General features: G+C 33.9%; 1 protein-coding gene across 1 annotated transcript in view; it reads left to right on the plus strand.

Moving 5' to 3' along the window:
• LOC140757217 (putative inorganic phosphate cotransporter) overlaps positions 1 to 5,146 on the plus strand; it is a 43,327-nt gene extending 38,181 nt beyond the window's left edge. Inside the window, exons 5-11 of the mRNA XM_073092752.1 lie at positions 48 to 274; positions 785 to 934; positions 1,355 to 1,487; positions 1,972 to 2,096; positions 2,567 to 2,686; positions 2,885 to 3,017; positions 3,214 to 5,146. Of these exons, the coding sequence (XP_072948853.1) occupies positions 48 to 274; positions 785 to 934; positions 1,355 to 1,487; positions 1,972 to 2,096; positions 2,567 to 2,686; positions 2,885 to 3,017; positions 3,214 to 3,281 (956 nt within the window). The 3' untranslated portion in view covers positions 3,282 to 5,146. The remainder of the gene's footprint in view (positions 1 to 47; positions 275 to 784; positions 935 to 1,354; positions 1,488 to 1,971; positions 2,097 to 2,566; positions 2,687 to 2,884; positions 3,018 to 3,213) is intronic.
• Positions 5,147 to 17,728: the final 12,582 nt, after the last annotated feature.

A 17,728-nucleotide genomic window follows, 5' to 3' on the forward strand; every position in this document is an offset into this window, starting at 1 on the left:
CTTCACTTATTAATTATAAATTCAATCAATGCAATCAATCCTTCTAGGTGCACAATTAGGAACAATTATTGAGATGATGATGGCTGGTGTCCTATCAGCTGGCCCCTGGGGTTGGCCTTCCGTCTACTACGTGGCCGGTATCACTTGCTTGGGCTGGGCAGTTCTGTGGATCATCTTCGGTGCCTCTACCCCTGGAACTAGCAGATGGATATCGAAAGAGGAGAGGAAATACATTGAGATGAATGCTGGATCGCTTGATATTACTGAGCAAAAGGTAACGGATTTTTGTTTCACGGAACTGCAACGAATGAAATTTATATTTTACCAAAATTATTTGAAAAACTTAGTGAATACATTATTGGGTCTTCTAACAATATAAGGATTATATACTAAGATTAATTTGTGTAGATAATAAAATGTAGTTCAGTTCTGATAAATATACATCCAGAAATATCTGGTAAAATTAATTGTCATTTGCTAAACCGGCGAAGGAAAACATCGTGAGGAAACCTGCATACCTGAGAGATTTATAAAAAAAAATCTCAAAGGTATGTGAAGTCTACCAACACGCACTTGGCCAGCGCGGTGGACTATGGCCTAATCCTTCTCATTCTGAGAGGAGACCCGTGCCCAGCAGTGGGACAGTAATGGGTTGATGACGACGATGACGACGGGTAATTCATTGAAGATATGAAATAAGATGGAACGGTGAAAATTATGTTGGTTATTTAGTAAATTAACATGTTTGAACTATTTCAATAATTTAATAAATATTTTTTTCTAGAAAATGCCAACGCCATGGAAGTCGATTTGGACCTCTCTTCCCTTCTGGGCCATCATCCTGGCACATTGCGGTCAAAGTTTAGGTTTCTGGACTCTTCTTACTGAGATCCCGTCATACATGAGCAAGGTCCTAGGAGTGAATATTAAGAATGTAAGTATTAGATATATAAAATAATACGGAAAGTCTCTGAAACGCGAATTTTCCAGCAGCTTGTGAAGATTTCAACCACTCTATAAAGTTAATCAACGTCAGGCGTGGTACGAAGTTGAATGGGTGACAGACCGCTGATTGTGCTATTATGGTTATTTTATGTTATCTATGTGATAAATTGGAGAATTAAAGTTATTTGTGAGCAATTATTTAGATGATAAAATAGCGGAAATCCGCTGAACACAAAACAAATGACTGGTCTGAGTGGCTCCAACCAGACAAAAGACATGTATTCTTTCTACTGAATCTTAAAAAAAAGATAAAAGCACATCTTCTACATATTCAGCAGTAATAAATAAATGATTATGTAAAGCACATACCCGTTCGTTACTTACAAAAAAATAAAATGTCTTCCTACAGAATGGTCTCCTGTCTGCTCTTCCTTACGTCGCTATGTATATCCTGAGTTTCATCTTCAGCTGGACAGCTGATCTCCTCGTTAATAGGAATATTCTCTCCCTGCTTACAGTTCGTAAGGTTTTCAACACTATAGGTAAGCAAAAAAAATGTTATAATTATATATCCAACTTCTCCTAGCAGAACAATTCCGAGTTCCCGAATGTTACGTGGAGATACCATCGCCATACCTTTTACTTGTTTTTCTTTGTATTGTTTAACCTAACGATTAAGCAGACGCGCTGCCTGATGGAAAGTAGTCAACGCCGCCTATGGATATTTGCAACACCAGAGGAGTCGCAATGCATCGCCGGCTTTGTATGAGAACTTTTTGCACCCTTTTTGAAGAGCCCCATGTCATTACTGCTTTATAACAGCAATTTGGCGCTACTTATTCAGTTTCTAAGGACAGCTACCTCATAAATTGTTAAAACATTTCTACTTAACCCCCATGGTTAGTGTTGTAGTTGATCAACTTCTAATAGAACTTAAGATATTAATAAATAGCACTGACTATCAAAGTATTACGTTCTTTTGTTATATCTAAGTCATTATTTACCTTTCTTATTTTTTGTTTCTAGCTTTCTGGGGCCCTGCAGCCGCTTTGTTAGCGTTGTCTTATCTCCCAGCGGGTCATCTAACAATGGCTGTTGTTATTTTGACCATCACAGTTGGTCTGAACGGAGCTCACTATGTCGGCTTCCTGGTAAGTGTTAATTTTTAGTTAAGGTTTATGACATAAATGAATAGTTAAGAAAGTGACTGCTGAAAAATATAATGATAAGGAAAATCACACAATTAGGCAGTTAGTATTCGAAAACGGTTAAGGAATGGTTCGGGGTTTCCCTGATTGCGGGGAAGAACCATTGCCCTATAATAAAATGTAAATACGATTATGTAACATTGTTAGGTAAATAAAAGTTGTTGCATATTTCAAAGTCATCTTTAGGTAGAATTAAATGTTTTATTGGCAGCTAAAATTGTTTGTCTTGTTTTTCTGAAAAGTTGATTTATAATGAAAAATATAAGCTACAATGAAAAATTCCGCTAAAGACTAGCATTATAAAAATTTACATTATTTTGCATATATAGTCTCTAATAAATAACCTTACCTTTTAAGATTATATTGTAAGGTATTGTAATGTATAATTAAGTAACAATATTTTTTGTTCCCAGATTTCCCACATCGACCTATCGCCAAACTTTGCCAGTACTCTGATGGGTATCACCAACGGCTGCGGAAACATATTCTCAATTATGGCGCCTCTCAGCGTCTCACTTGTTGTTAAAGATGAGGTATTATTTTTTATTTCTATGAGTCAATCGGTTATTTTTATTAATTGCATTATTTATTCTAAGAGACAGTGCTTTTTTACCTTATTATCACCCATAATTTATATAATCGGTATTTCAAACATTTATTACATCATTTTTCATTACATTATTCATGTTTAATTATATAGTTATACATTTTTAATTTTTAATTATCCACAGACTAGTGCATCTGAATGGAGAAAGGTGTTTTTCATCTCGATTGCTTTCTACTTCCTCAGCAACTTATTCTTCATCTTGTTTATGTCTGGTAAGATCCAGGACTGGAATGAGCCTCAAGTAAACAATTCTCTAGGTACGTATCTTAAAATGATAGAATCATTTCACGTTTTACGCAGTGCATAGTTACCCAAGTTCGCTTTATTGTGTTATCCGTTTCAAATTTGTAAGACCAATCAACAATGTTAGGATAAAATATTATTAGATGAAAGTTAAAAAAAGAAGAATGAAATGTTAATAAAATGTTTAAACAGCAATATTTAATTTTGCAGAAGAGGGGGTTAAAAAAGAAGAAAAGAAGGAAACAGAGAAAAAGTCAGAAGGAGAACACAGGTTCTAAGAAGACCAAAGCTTTTAGTGTAGCTAGTCATTATTTTAATGGTATAGAAGTAGCAAACTGGCGTGCAGTATTCCACAAGTTTAGTATTTATAACTATGTAATGATTTAAGAGATTCGGTAAACAACAACGTGTGTAATAGAAGCTTTTATTAGGACTGTATTAGATCAATTTATATAGCATAATTGCACACCACAATCAAATAAAATCTTATCTAACGTCAGTGGATTTGAACTCTACGGAATACTCCATGACCAGGTTGCCATCTTTCACAAAGTTCAGACCAGCGCACAAGAATACGCGATGCTGCAAAGCAGCAAAACTAGATATAATGGTAGTAAGTATTAAGATTTAAATTATTGAAGGTTGTTACTACTAAAAGAGATTTTGAGAAATTTGAGATATAACATCTTAAAGATGTGTGATTCTGCAATGCCAAATTGTACCTCTAGGTTCAATAAATAATGCCATTTCTAGATGATGCATAGTTGCTTCCAGACGCACCTGTTCTAGCCTTCAAACGTTGTTCACTATGAATCGTTTGAGTGATATAATATGGTTAAGTGCCCAATCAGGTCAGTAAGCAAGTATATAATGAAAGTCCGTAGGACATAACATTGATATTAATATAAAATGGGTAAGTATTACATCAGGATTAAAGTTGTAGTAAAGAAACTTCGTATACATGCTGTTTTAAATGTTTTGTTACATTTAGTAAAAATCTTAAGGGAAATTACTGTTCAGTACTTGCAAATGGTATAATAAGCGGTAACCAGTGATAGTTTAAAAATAGGTATAAAATAATGTTTTTGAAAAATAATTCTAAAAACATAATTTATTTTGTCACTAATCTTTATGTCAGTTGTGATGTGAATCGTAATTAAAATAATCCTGGCACTCGTACTCGTATATTGAGGATCGAAGACAGTAACAAAAGATCCGAAGGTGTTCCGCAAATTTTACTTTCGGTTTTTGGAAATTTGGCCACCTCAAAAAGTTCCATTAAGTTTAAAAGGTATTAAAATATCACATATGTGCGTATTAATAATCTAATACGAACATCTGTTTCTTTAATTATAAAAATAATTCTTTGGAAATATTTCGATACTGTTTTCGTGTGTCTAATGCTGGGTGATGGGTTCATTTTAAGGACCCAGGAACGAAAATATCAATTAATAATAATTTATGTTAATGTTATATTCGTCAATAAAATTAAATTGTTAAAATATTTAAGATTTCTATGTGCATGTTTGTGATAATCATATTGTTATTATGTTAACATAATTTAATAACTACTTTAATATAAAATAGAAATGATAAATGTTTATATATAAAAAGAATACACACAAGCTTTTAGTAAGTTGTATTTGTTTTCTGTATTCTTAGAAATTCTATTAATTTGATATACACATCATGATTGCTGAAAAGCAATTGGTATGCCATATTTATTCGGATCGGATTTAGAATGACATCGCTCATGTATTGTCATCCAAACCAAACGTATGAACACAATTTTAGCTAAACCGAAGGGTTAATTTTAGTTTGTATGGATTGACTCTTACACTAAAACGAACTAACAAAACACATTAAAAAAATCTTTTTAAATGAATACTTTGACGTGTACAAGCAGTTGTAAAATTTTGGAAAACCATACCCATAATCATTTGAAAGATACGACTCTTTGTTTATTACAAATAACAAAACAAGTAATTATTTTCTGTATTTAAATATTGTTTAAGTAGAATTAAATATGTTTGTTCTTTTAATTTAATTATTGTAATTGATATGACTGCGGGATGCGTTTATTAAAATAATCATGTACAGAATATTTATTCACAGTTAAATAATGTAAATATATTTCTTTAAGTAACGAATAAATGATATATTATAAAACACCGTCTTCTCTTGTAAAATCCTGAACTTCTAATTAATTTGACTGTGTTTTATATACATTTTCATGTATATTTATAAATTAGTTACAATTGACAAATTATTTTAAAGCGGTATTCAATTGGTAAATCTTATATTTTTGAATTGGCTGTAAAAGTGTCATCATATTTATTAATACGCTTTTATTAGCTTCAGACGTATGTATGTTGGTATGTTAGTATGTAACGGAATCTTTGAACATGATTTTAACCCCCTTCAAAACGTCGGATTAACTCGAAATTTGGCATACTTATTAAGGACCGATGACAATTCAATATTTTAAACATTAATAGTTTTGTACCATTGTCCTTATCAACATCCTCAGGATTAACGATTTTCGAAGCGAGATTTTTCAAGCACCTTCAGCAAAGTGCATCGCAACTTTAGATTGCAAATAATTATTGCTATTTAGTTTCAATAGGCGTAACTTTTATATCGTGATTTTTAGTTTAGAAAATAATAACGTTATTTCCCTATAACTCAAATGTTCTGAAACATATCTATATTGCCCTCTTGTAGAATGATTTTTAGGATTCCGTACTCAAAGGTTAAAACGAAACCCTCTGCGGTCTGTTCGTCTGTCGTTGGGCTTTATCTCTTAAATCGTAATAGATAGACACTTGATTTTTTTACAAACGATGAATGATGGTGGTCGCTATAACGAGAAATACTAAAAATTAATAAATAATTATAGTTCAAAAAACTAAAAAACACGCTTTTATGGTAAAATCAACTAAAAAGTAGAAAATAATTTTCAATCTAAGAATCAATTAAGGAACAGTAAATAGTATAATTGTGGAAAAAGTGTGGGGTGCTCCATTTATCAGGTTCGAAAAGCACCCCACACTTTTTCCACAATTATACTATTTACTGTTCCTTAATTGATTTTTAGATTGAAAGTTATTTTCTACTTTTTAGTTGATTTTATCATAAAAGCGTGTTTTTTAGTTTTTTGAACTATAATTATTGTGTCTTCTTTCATTAAAATGTTGCTACAGCAAGAGTGATCGTGTAATTACTCTGACTGTAACAAGTGTACGCTAGGGTAGACACTCGCCTGTTCTATATCTCAAACAGCTCGGGACTCAGTCTAGCGCACCCCGGACACCAATATCTTCAATCTCGCGACGAAGCGCAATAAACTGTCGCCGGAACCATTGCACACAAATAAATACGAACCAATGAGAAACTTGTAACGATTTTGTGCTATCCTTTAGACATTGCTTGCACCATTTGTTGAGGCTTTTGGGGTATTGGTAACCGGATTTTGGTTGCATTTAGTTTTATTTTTTAAGACTTGAAATAATGACATCAGACATGAGACTTTTGGAGTATAGTTAATCACATGTCTGTTCTATTTCTTTAAAGTTGGAATGTTGAATAACACTTTTTAAACTCTAATAAATTAAAACCACTTCACAAGGTTTTGCTTTATGCAAAATATCTAGGTCTTGGTCTTAATTATTGTATTTCTTTTTTATTAAAATGTTGTTACAGCAAGAGGTATCGTGTACTCTAGCTTAACAACTTTACACTAGAGTAGACTCGCCTGTTCTATATCTCAAACGGCTCGAGACTCAGTCTAGCGCTCCCCGGACACCAATATCTTCAATCTCGCGACGAAGTGCAATAAACTATCGCCGGAACCATTGCACACAAATAAATACCGACCAATGAGAAACTTGTAACGATTTTGTGCTATCCTTTAGATGTTGTTTGCGCCATTTGTTGAGGCTTTTGGATGGTTAGTCGTTTTTGTTGCATTTAGTTTTATTACATATCAGAAATGAGACTTTTAGTATATTGGTTATCACGTTTCTGTTCTATTTAATCCTATTTCTTTAAATTATGAATGTCACTTAATACTTTTAAACTCTAATAAATTACTACCGCTTCGCAAGATCTTGCTTCATGCAAGGTCTTACGTCTAATCCTTAAGGCTGGCCAAGCACTTTTGGATGACTTCATAGGTTTCAGTCTTTTTTAAGAACTCTCAGACATATAAGTTGTCTCACAATGATTAAACTTTATCATTAAAGCATGTGACATTCAATTTCGATGTACATATTTGAAAAATCAGATCAGGCGGGATATGAACTTCGGACCTCCAATTGAGATATTTTCTAAAACTAGGCTATAACTGCTTCTCCGATGTTTAATGTTAACTTATTTGTAGATAACATGATCGCGTCTACAAATAACCCGACGCGATATATTTCCACGTTAGTCCCCAAGCAATCAGGGATTGTGAGAATTGCACTGAGATTTGGAAGAGCAATTGGATATCTGACCATTTATTAGTCTTGTTGTGTGATGTAGTGCCGCAGTTTACCAAGTTTATCGAAATGGAAACGAAATTTCACCATGTCTATACAATTCTGAGTTATGGAGATAATAGTTAGTAATTAATAAGTTTTGTTAAGTACTATAGATTTTTGATATTAGTATGAAAATTTTGTAAATTATAGATGCAGTTTTATCCAAGGCTAAAATGTGGCGAGTCAGCGACACAACGCCATAGATAGCCGCCTAACAATGGGAATGTAAAAATAAATTGTTCCCGTGTTGACGTATATGGCAAAATAATATATGGAACTTTACCTTCATGTAATACGAATTCACATCTATTAGAGATCTCAATTAAAACGGGTGACTTTACTATGACAATTTTATACACAGAAATTTCATAGCTTTTCTAAAAAAGCAATAGCTAAACCTAAGGCCCCTGGTGTTCTCCCACGCCTATTTTCGAATGCGCATTTCAAAGAACCTTGTATATCTCGATAGCCCAACTGGAGCCTATCTAAATAAGAAATACCACACGTCGAGATTTCTAAAAACACGTACATCCCCCGGGTAAAGTAGCTATTAAAATGTAAACACGCGACAGAATCTCGACAGGCTCGCGTTAAACATTCCAGATACAGAAATAGTCTATGTGTAAAACCTTTGTCTCACTAAGAACGAAGAAGATTAAGAAACTCTATAAATAGTGTAATACAAAGCACCTACTGATAATTATAATTAGTAGGTAAATGTCGCAGACAAGAATATGTTAATGACTCCGAATCGAAATTTGCTATTAAGTCAAATAAAAATAAAGTAATTAGTAAGTATAGAAGTGGTAAGTCCACACCCTTCAACCGAAACGCTGCTATTTCTTCATCCTATAAATAGATTAGTCATTGACACTTTCTCATTTGAATTACAAATTAAAAAAGAAAATATTACATAAGTTTATAGCTACTCTTCTAAGATTAGACAAATGTCTAACCAATAAGAACCAACTTACACGACAGCGTTCAGGGATTGCTCAGAAATTGACGTTAAAAGCTGCAAGTGGGACTGTGAATATATGATGCTTCGTTATACAACGCCATCTTGAGCATTTTAGGTGCGAAATGTCCATGTACGAATGGACAATGTTTAAAGAGCCCTGTCATAGTGTTCCGGGAATATCTCAGCATGTAGTTCATTAGACATATTGCTCCTAGCAAAAACATTCATGCTAGTCGATCCGGTAGGACGAAGTCAAATGAATTAAGTTGGTATTTGGCGCTTCTGCCCAGAAATGTGAATACTCCATAAATGGTCTCAATTGTATCTTACAAAGCAGAAGAATCTGTTGTTATTAATGTCGTTAGAATCAAATTATTGACAATAAAGTAAAAAATTGAGTGAATATGAAATATTCAAAATTTATTATATGACCTACATCAGTATTCGTAATACTTCGTAAGACAGCGTTCAGGGATTGCTCAGAAATTGACGTTAAAAGCTGCACGTGGGACTGTGAATATATGATGCTTCGTTATACAACGCCATCTTGAGCATTTTAGGTGCGAAATGTCCATGTACGAATGGACAATGTTTAAAAAGCCCTGTCATAGTGTTCCGGGAATATCTCAGGATGTAGTTCATTAGACATCTTGCTCCTAGCAAAAACATTCATGCTAGTCGATCCGGTAGGACGAAGTCAAATGAATTAAGTTGGTATTTGACGCTTCTGCCCAGAAATGTGAATACTCCATAAATGGTCTCACTTGTATCTTACAAAGCAGAAGAATCTGTTGTTATTAATGTCGTTAGAATCAAATTATTGAAAATAAAGTAAAAAATTGAGTGAATATGAAATATTCAAAATTTATTATATGACCTACATCAGTATTCGTAATACATGTTACCTTGTCATTCTTTGTAATGTTGTGCGTGCGCACGTTACAATTTTTATCTACCATTCTTTTACTTACGCGAACAATTTTAACGTTAAAAACCACGAAAGAAAAAAATTTGGCTTGCTTCCCAGGGCATCCTTTCAGCCCTTTCAGATCCATTGTGTTAAAATTCAACCCAAAATAAAGACTTGAAAAATGATCCTAAAACTTTTCCTCACTTTTCCTATTGCTATGTAAATTTCTTCCTCACCAATTTACATGCTTGTCAGTTCCTTTATCAACCTTAATCTTGTGGTCGACACGGGTTCCACTTTCATTTTAACTGCCACACAAAATTTCAGTTAAACTTTCCCCATAAGTCGTTTATGGTGTCCTCTCGCAAAACGCTTTGTAAAACTTTTAAATGAGGGGAAGGCTTAATGAAAAAGTTTTTTTTTTCAATCTACTGTTACGTTTTGTGTACAATAGCCCTTTGGAGATGCGTCATTATATTTATGCTTAAAAGGGTTGCCTGTTTAATTAATTTTGATCATATTTAAGCTAACGCAGCTTAAAACTGACAAAACAAGAATAGCAATCAATATAAAATAAAATATTTTAATACGATATTTTATACGACATAAATATTGTCCATAAATTTAGAAAGATGGCAGTTATACCGAAACACAAAATTGACCAATAAATTTAATTTATTTATGTGAATAACGTTCAGGTTACCAACTCAAAACAAACAATCTAATTGCAAAGGCAATGATGGCAACATTTAACGCGAGAATGAGGTATAAATCAAATCAAATCGCATTCAACTGTAGAGTATCCTAGATTAAAATGACATCGCGTATCCAAGTCATGCAGAGAATAGTAGCTCGTAGGGTATTAAATTAGAATCCACAATAGTTTGTGCAGTCGGTGAAGCTAAAGCACTTTCAGCGGTTGGTTTTGGGTTAGTTCTAGATGAATTAATTTTATGTTGGCTTATTGCGCGAGTAGGATTAGTTAACGGCGAGTTACTCGCGCGGAAGTTTTAATGGGTTGCTCAGTTCCTTTGTAACCAAATGAAACAAACAAGATAACTTTCAAAATTGTTATAATTCGCAGTGAAAAAAACATGTTTTTGCAGGGCTGAACATATTTTTAGTTACAATCGGTTTTAAAGAAGTAATTTCAAACACGTTCTTAATTTTAAAAAAAATATATGTATTTTGTACGCATTTAACAAGGTTTGGGTTTTGGTTGGTTGGTTTGGGTTTAGGATCATTTTCAAACGTTCAACCTAAAAAAATAAAATAAAAATTACTTATATACCGTATATTTTTTCCATGTGATTCTCGAATCAAACGTTTTCCTCAAATTTATGACTGATTTCAATAAAGGATAACGGGATTTATTACACCATATTTCATCGAATCAACACTTTTATTGTTTATAATGTGAAAGGCAATCGTATAGGTATAAAAAGTCGGTGTAATGTAATAAGCTATTTTCAAAATATATTATTGTTATCGGCCGTAAAAATATGACGAAATTGTAGGACTTATGCTAGAAATTGAATTTAGTCTATTTGAAATCCAATGGAACTAATTATATGGTGGTACAAAAACGGCTTAATACTAAAAATCTTGTAAAAGAAAATAAAAATGAAAAAATATATCAGTGATATGATAATAATTATATTTCGTAACAATAATAAGAATTTTTAAATGTGTACAAACCGTTTGCAATAAAACTGACATAATATTTAAGCTCATCAAAATTCCCACCGCACGGGAGTTTCACAGGGAAGCATGTTGTCACCATTTTCTACTAGTCAGCAAAAATTTGTTAGCTAAATCGAGAGATAAATCGAGAGCTAACGCAAGAGATAAACTTTGTGAAACTTTTCGGCCAGTATCAATTTAATTAACGAAGTCAGACAACTTTGAACAACTTCATTTACTTTACTGAAATTCATAACTGTGTTAACATGTTTGACGAATCTGATTGATGGTGTAAAGTACAGTTTGGGCGTTTAAATATTAACAGGATTACCTATTTATCAACTTTTCGGAAATTGGTAGCTCCTGAGATGGAAATTAATTTTGCTTTAGGCTTATTAAAAACGTCTATAACTTATATAGATTTGATTACTCTGAATGGAGTAGTGTTAATTTTTTTTAAGTCATGGCCAACAATTGTTCATAAATGATTGTTTATTAAAAACTTTGTATAAACTGTTGAGCTGATTGTAGAGGTAACAGGATCGTAAAAACTATAATATTAAGGATTTATACAGCAATTATTTTGGTTCCCTTTTGTGCTATAATGAGGTAATATTCAGAGCCTAATGATGACATCCTTAGGTAAAAGATGCTTTTTACGTTGATGTTAGGCCTTACGGGCTCTCCTAATGATATTAATACTATTGAGATGGATACAAATGCTTTTATGTAGTGGTTATCCTTCAGCAAATCCTGATTACAAATCCTGAGCTTAGGTCTAGAAATCGCATAGTAATTATAGTTCTAACTGTAAATGCTTGTCATCTTAATTTATCCAAAACCGCTTTTATATGAAACGATGAAGATATAATTACCATTAATCGAAAATACATATCCAATACGTAGCTATTTAAAACAATTCGGCAGTTTACCGGGTTCATGTGGGCGTGGGACATAGATCTAATAACTATTAGACATGCCACAGAATAATTTATGCAGTGACCTAAAAGCACTATCTACAGTTAACAGTTTTAAAACGGGAATATTATTTCTACATCTTGATCCATTGCTACACCATAGTTGAAGACTGTAGATATGAAATTCTTCATGCGACTACATTTGACATGTAAAGCAAGCCATTGGATCTTCGAAGGCTCTTTTTTATGTTCATATCATATCGTCAGACCTCACCGTCGTCTGGGCTCGAGTCTGCTCTCGAAGTAAGAGTTTTAGGACATTGTCCAACGCGCTCACATCATTTATCGATAATACGACTAAAAATATGTATGCCTATTCTATTTGATATTAGATCTGTAGGTAAACGATTGTTAGAATCGCGCAACCGCTTACTAAGGTCCGTTATTTTTTATTATTATCACATGTTATTATTACACAATAAGGGTGGATCCACACTGTCATGCTATTTACTACCTTATGATATTTGCGCCTTTGATGATTACATAATTCAAATGTAATTCATATTTAGTGAATTTTTATTTCAATATAATTCTTTATACGTTATGTAAGTATCGTCACTATAGACTTAGATTTTTTTTGCTACGCTAATCGTCACTTAGGGAGGAATTGCGCTGTGAAGAAGAAACAGCAAAAGAAATTACATATTATGTGAAAATAGTTTGCATAATTTAAAAATGTAGAAATATATTATAACCTACTACTTTCATCCACGTCGATATACTAATACATGAAATCTGTATGTTTTTCAAACATAAGGCTGGGCACCGTAGTGAGGATCGACCCTTATCGATACATCCACATAAGGGCTATCAGGTTCTTATTACCAGCCATAAACGTGTAAGTTTCTCACATTTCGTTATAAGCACACACGTGATATGGTAAGTATGAATAATTTTGTATTTGTAGGCAAAATACGAAAAGTTTCGCTGTACCTAATAATTGTTACTTTAAATAATTTAAATAGCAGTGTGGACCATATCCGTTTGATACGTAATGGGTTTGGGTTCAAATCCCAGAACAAAAAAATATAAATAGTCAATTTAAACGTATGTCTTCGGTGTGTGTGTTGATGACATCAACAGTAGGGAAGATACAAGTGTGAAAAGCGTATGGAAAGTGTGGAAAGCGAAATTACATTAAAAAGCTAAGATACAATAGGATTACAGAAGTACATAATATACTGAGTGATAGATTACAATACAATAGTAGCATATTCAAAAACAAGTAAAAAGTAAACCGTGTGTGCAAAATACTAATAGTAGGTACATAAAAGTCTTAAAATTGTGGAAAAAATTAGGTTATTAAAGGCAATCCCTAGAATTAAGAATAGAATCGCTAAAGTTCAATTATGCCCGAGATTGATTGATTGTAATAGATCCAAGATTCCTTAGGGCCTTGATAAAACTTTAACTTAGAAGCTAAGCTTCTGCCCTGATTCCGTTCATTTTTTTTTTTTTTTTATAATATAGGAGTAGCAGACTAGCATGCAGTCCACCTGATGGTAAGTGGCTACTGCCGCCCATGGACATCTGCAATCAACCCCAGATAGGTTTAGATATTCCCACCTGAGGTCGGCCACAGATGCGCCGCTACTCCTGAGGACTACGCTGGAACGCCTTGGAAAAATATTTCTCCCTTACCACACTCTTCAAAACGGAATACAGCAGCGCCTAACACTGCTGTTATGAGGCAGAAATAGGTGTGGCGGTGGTGCCGCCGGAGTCGAACCACAAAGGGTTCTACCACCTTTAAAATATACTGCATATTTTAAAATCTTTGATGAATTATAAAGATTTTATTTTTGACTAACTGTCCACTGCGGTTTCACCCGCGTTAAAAAGAAACAGCACAGCTACTTCTAAAATATAAGTAGCCTAAATTACTCCTTATTACATCAGCTCCCTGTTAATAAAAGTCCCGTCAAAATCGGTCCAGCCATTTCAGAGATTAGCCAGAACAAACAGACAGACAGTGAAACAAAGATTATAAAAATGTTATTTTTGTTGGTTATTAAAAAGTGGTTATTTCAGTATTAAAAACAGACACTCCAATTTTATTTATATGTATAGATATAGAAGCAGCAAATGTCGGCCATGAACATGCGTAGTCAACCCCCGATAGTCGTACCAACCAAAAAATCGTACCTACTCCTAAAGACTACGTTAAAAAGCCTCGGATAAGTATTAAGTATGTCTCCCTTTTCTCATCATTCAAAGCAGATTTGAATGATGCCGCCGACAACGCCGCTTAATTAAACTATTATAAGCAGAAACAGATATGGCGGTGGTGCTGCCAGAGTCTAATCATAAACGATTACACCACCTTTAGTCAAAAACGAGGTTCAAAGCTTCACTTATGATGGAACTCGTCACACTTTAAAACCACAAAATGTTTATTTTCATTCCAAAACTGGTTCGAATTGACCTTCACATTTCTACACTTTTTGAGGGATTTTCTAACGGGTTTAAACCTAGGACCTTTGATAAGTAAAGATACTTCGCCGCCTTGAAATTAAATGAAGCCACTAAAGGCTGATTGGATACTTAAAAAAATAAAAACATTTTAGGGAAAAATTACGAATAAATATGTAATATTGCGTTATTTACGTTATTGCGTTATTCACGGGGACGTGGCAAATCTTTTTTACGCAACTATTTCAATTCTCAAAAATGGTTACATTTCCTTGTTAGGGGTGAGTAACCTTTACTAAAAGGGATAGGCCTAGGACCATGTGCACAGTAGAATGCTGACTATATATCACAGTTGACAATTTTTTTCACACTTTCTATCATACTTACAAACCTACGTATTTTATATTAGTGTCGACAAATGTAAACGAAATGGTTGATCACAAAATTGCGATCCCTAACGCCATGGGAATAACCCTTCGTCTTCGGGAATTTTAATTAACTAGATCGCTATTGGAAAGAAATGAAAGCGATTATTTAAGGGTTCCTGGAATAATCGGAGACTTTTACTACTGACTAAGGAAAAGTATTTGTGTTCTAAAGAATTAATTAATACCTTTTATACTATTACTACCTATTATTATGCTGATTCACATGGGGCAGCAGTCACTGAGCCAGTCTCACAGGCATAAGGTTTTGGGTTCCATCCCCGGGTAAACAGACATTTAAAGTGTGGATTTCTGTCCTGGATTTGGTTGTTTATGTACCTGTGTGTCATTCAAGTTATCCTTGTCATTCAAAACAGAGATAAATCCTCGGTGGCAGTTATCGTTTACCATCAGGCGCACTGTGTGTTTGTTAATTACTTTAATATTAAAAACAATTAAGACCCAGTTATGTGTAAGGGACAGCCCTACACGTTAAGGATGCATCGCGCCAGCCCTACACCGTTCTCACGCTGCATCGTGTCTTCGCGGAGCGGTCAACGCTGACGAGGCGCGTCCCACGTGCAGGTGGCCGTCCACCATGGGAACAGTTCACCTCCATCGCGGAAAGTGACTCTACCTATCACATCATTTATTTTTTTATTTTGTTACAAGTTGTGTAAAATGAGTGTTGTATAAAATAAAAATTAATTCATTCGCGAAATATACTGCAATTCTTTCCTCGACGTCCAGCTCCCATAACTACCCTAATAATATTTTGCATCTCAGTTTCTACGATCCAGATAAAAATGAAACAAGTCATGCGCTATATTGCAACCTTTTGACGTGTAAGTATAATATACAAGGGTAAGAATGAGGTAACAACATTATATTCAACCTGCAAATTCTAGACACTTAACCGAGTGAAATTTCTTAAGCTAATATTTTACTAGTTGAAATCCACATAAAATGTAATATTGAATTTAACATCAAAGAGAAGAGAGAGCAGGTGTTATTTGCCAACTTTATTGTTAGTGTAAGGTTATGAATGCAAAAGTGCAGTCGCCCATTCTTCTTACACAACCGATAAGGGCTTTTCACATGCAACGAACTATTTACACTGGTTTTATTTATCGTTAGTATAAAAAGTAAATCTTGCTGTTTTTTCAATAAGACACAAAAACATTTTCTTGTGTCTTATTTTAGGGGTCTTATAAATAATTAATTTTCTGGTTGAATATCGTTTGATAAATTTTAAATTTTCGTCATTGTTTGCAACAAGCTTTGCTTTAAAGGGTATATAAACTTTACGAATGCGACGGCACCACTACTACCATCAAACAAAACTACACCAGAAACCACCCTTAACCTTCATTTGAAAATTGTGAAGCGTCCCTTCTTCACTATGGCGAAACACATTTCGATGTATTCATAGATAGTTGAAATAAAAAATAAGGGAATCAATTTTGAAAGAGATGGAGTGGGAAATGAAATTTGATTTTATTATAATAAGCACATTTTGCTTTAATGTTTAATGTGAAATATCCTAAGAACATCTTATCTACCTTACTACCTACTCTTATTAAATTACTCTCCAGAGCTCTGCAGTCATATTTCCATATTAAACACACATTCTGCTTTACGGCCAAACGTACTTTGTCTGAAGTCTTGCAGCAAAGTGATATATATGAGCATGTGTTCTTTATAAAGGATTTCCTTTGATTTCATAACGCATTCTACATTCATAGCCTCATACTAGGATTTTTCCTGTGTCGTGAGTGCTTTAGACACAGTCTGTGCAAAGACGAATATTCAAACACCGAAATCCAGAACAGAAATTTAAATTTATCAACTATTCGTAGTTACTACTTTTATATGACTGGGAATCAAACCCGGATCCCATTTCATGTCATATCGGTGTTGATTTAACCGATCCGTCATGCGGGCGTCAATTGTTCTCTTAAAACAAATGTGTTTTTGAAGATGGTAGAAAGAACCCTTTGTAGTTCGATTGCGGCGGCACCACCGCCACATCTATTTCTACCTAATAACAGCAGTGTTAAGCGCTGCTGTGTTTTGGTGTGAAGGTAATATAGTACAGTAAGAGTAGTCGTAATAGCCTGGTTTGATGGGTGTGGTAAGGGAGTGTTACTTACCCGAAGCGTTCCAGCTTATTCCTCATGGGTAGCGGCGCATTTGTTATCTGCATTTGGTATCTAATCCTGTCCGGGCAGCAGGCGTCACTTACCATCAGGTGGATTTCATGCTTGTCTGTAAAAAAATATGAGGATCAATTTTGAATAAGTACTATTTGAATTCGAATGGTTGTACTAAATTATAATATCAACTTAAGTCTCGGAGAACGTACTTCTGTGTGCTTTATGCAAACAATATTAAATTTCTTGAGTACTCCGTACGTTACGATGGCTGTAAAAGAGAATTTTATTTTCTATGTAGTATTTTCAATGTTATTCTGTCAGGGTGGATGGTATAAGTGTTATTATTAAATACATAACTTCCCGCGCAGCTTCGTTTATATCCATTCTGACTTAGTATTTATTTTTTTGATTTTGAATTTGATTCGACCGTACTTCCACCTCATGGTATGTGATCTCTGTGGCCCAGATATATATTAGTCAACCCCAGATAGAATTGAAGTTCTACCTACAATCCTTGGACGTACTAAAATTGAGGACCCGTACCATATCCTCCAAATGTTTTATTAGTTGTATGTATAATATAATTTACACAAAATAAAAACACGCAAAGAAAATTGAAGCATAATTTAATGTAACAATTCCACTTCTTTTTTGCACTCATAACGAATGGAGTGTGCG

The sequence above is a fragment of the Epargyreus clarus genome, unplaced genomic scaffold, assembly GCF_041222505.1.
Source record: "Epargyreus clarus isolate Ecla_fem2 unplaced genomic scaffold, WU_Ecla_fem_2.2 ptg000004l, whole genome shotgun sequence".
Lineage (NCBI taxonomy): Eukaryota > Metazoa > Arthropoda > Insecta > Lepidoptera > Hesperiidae > Epargyreus > Epargyreus clarus.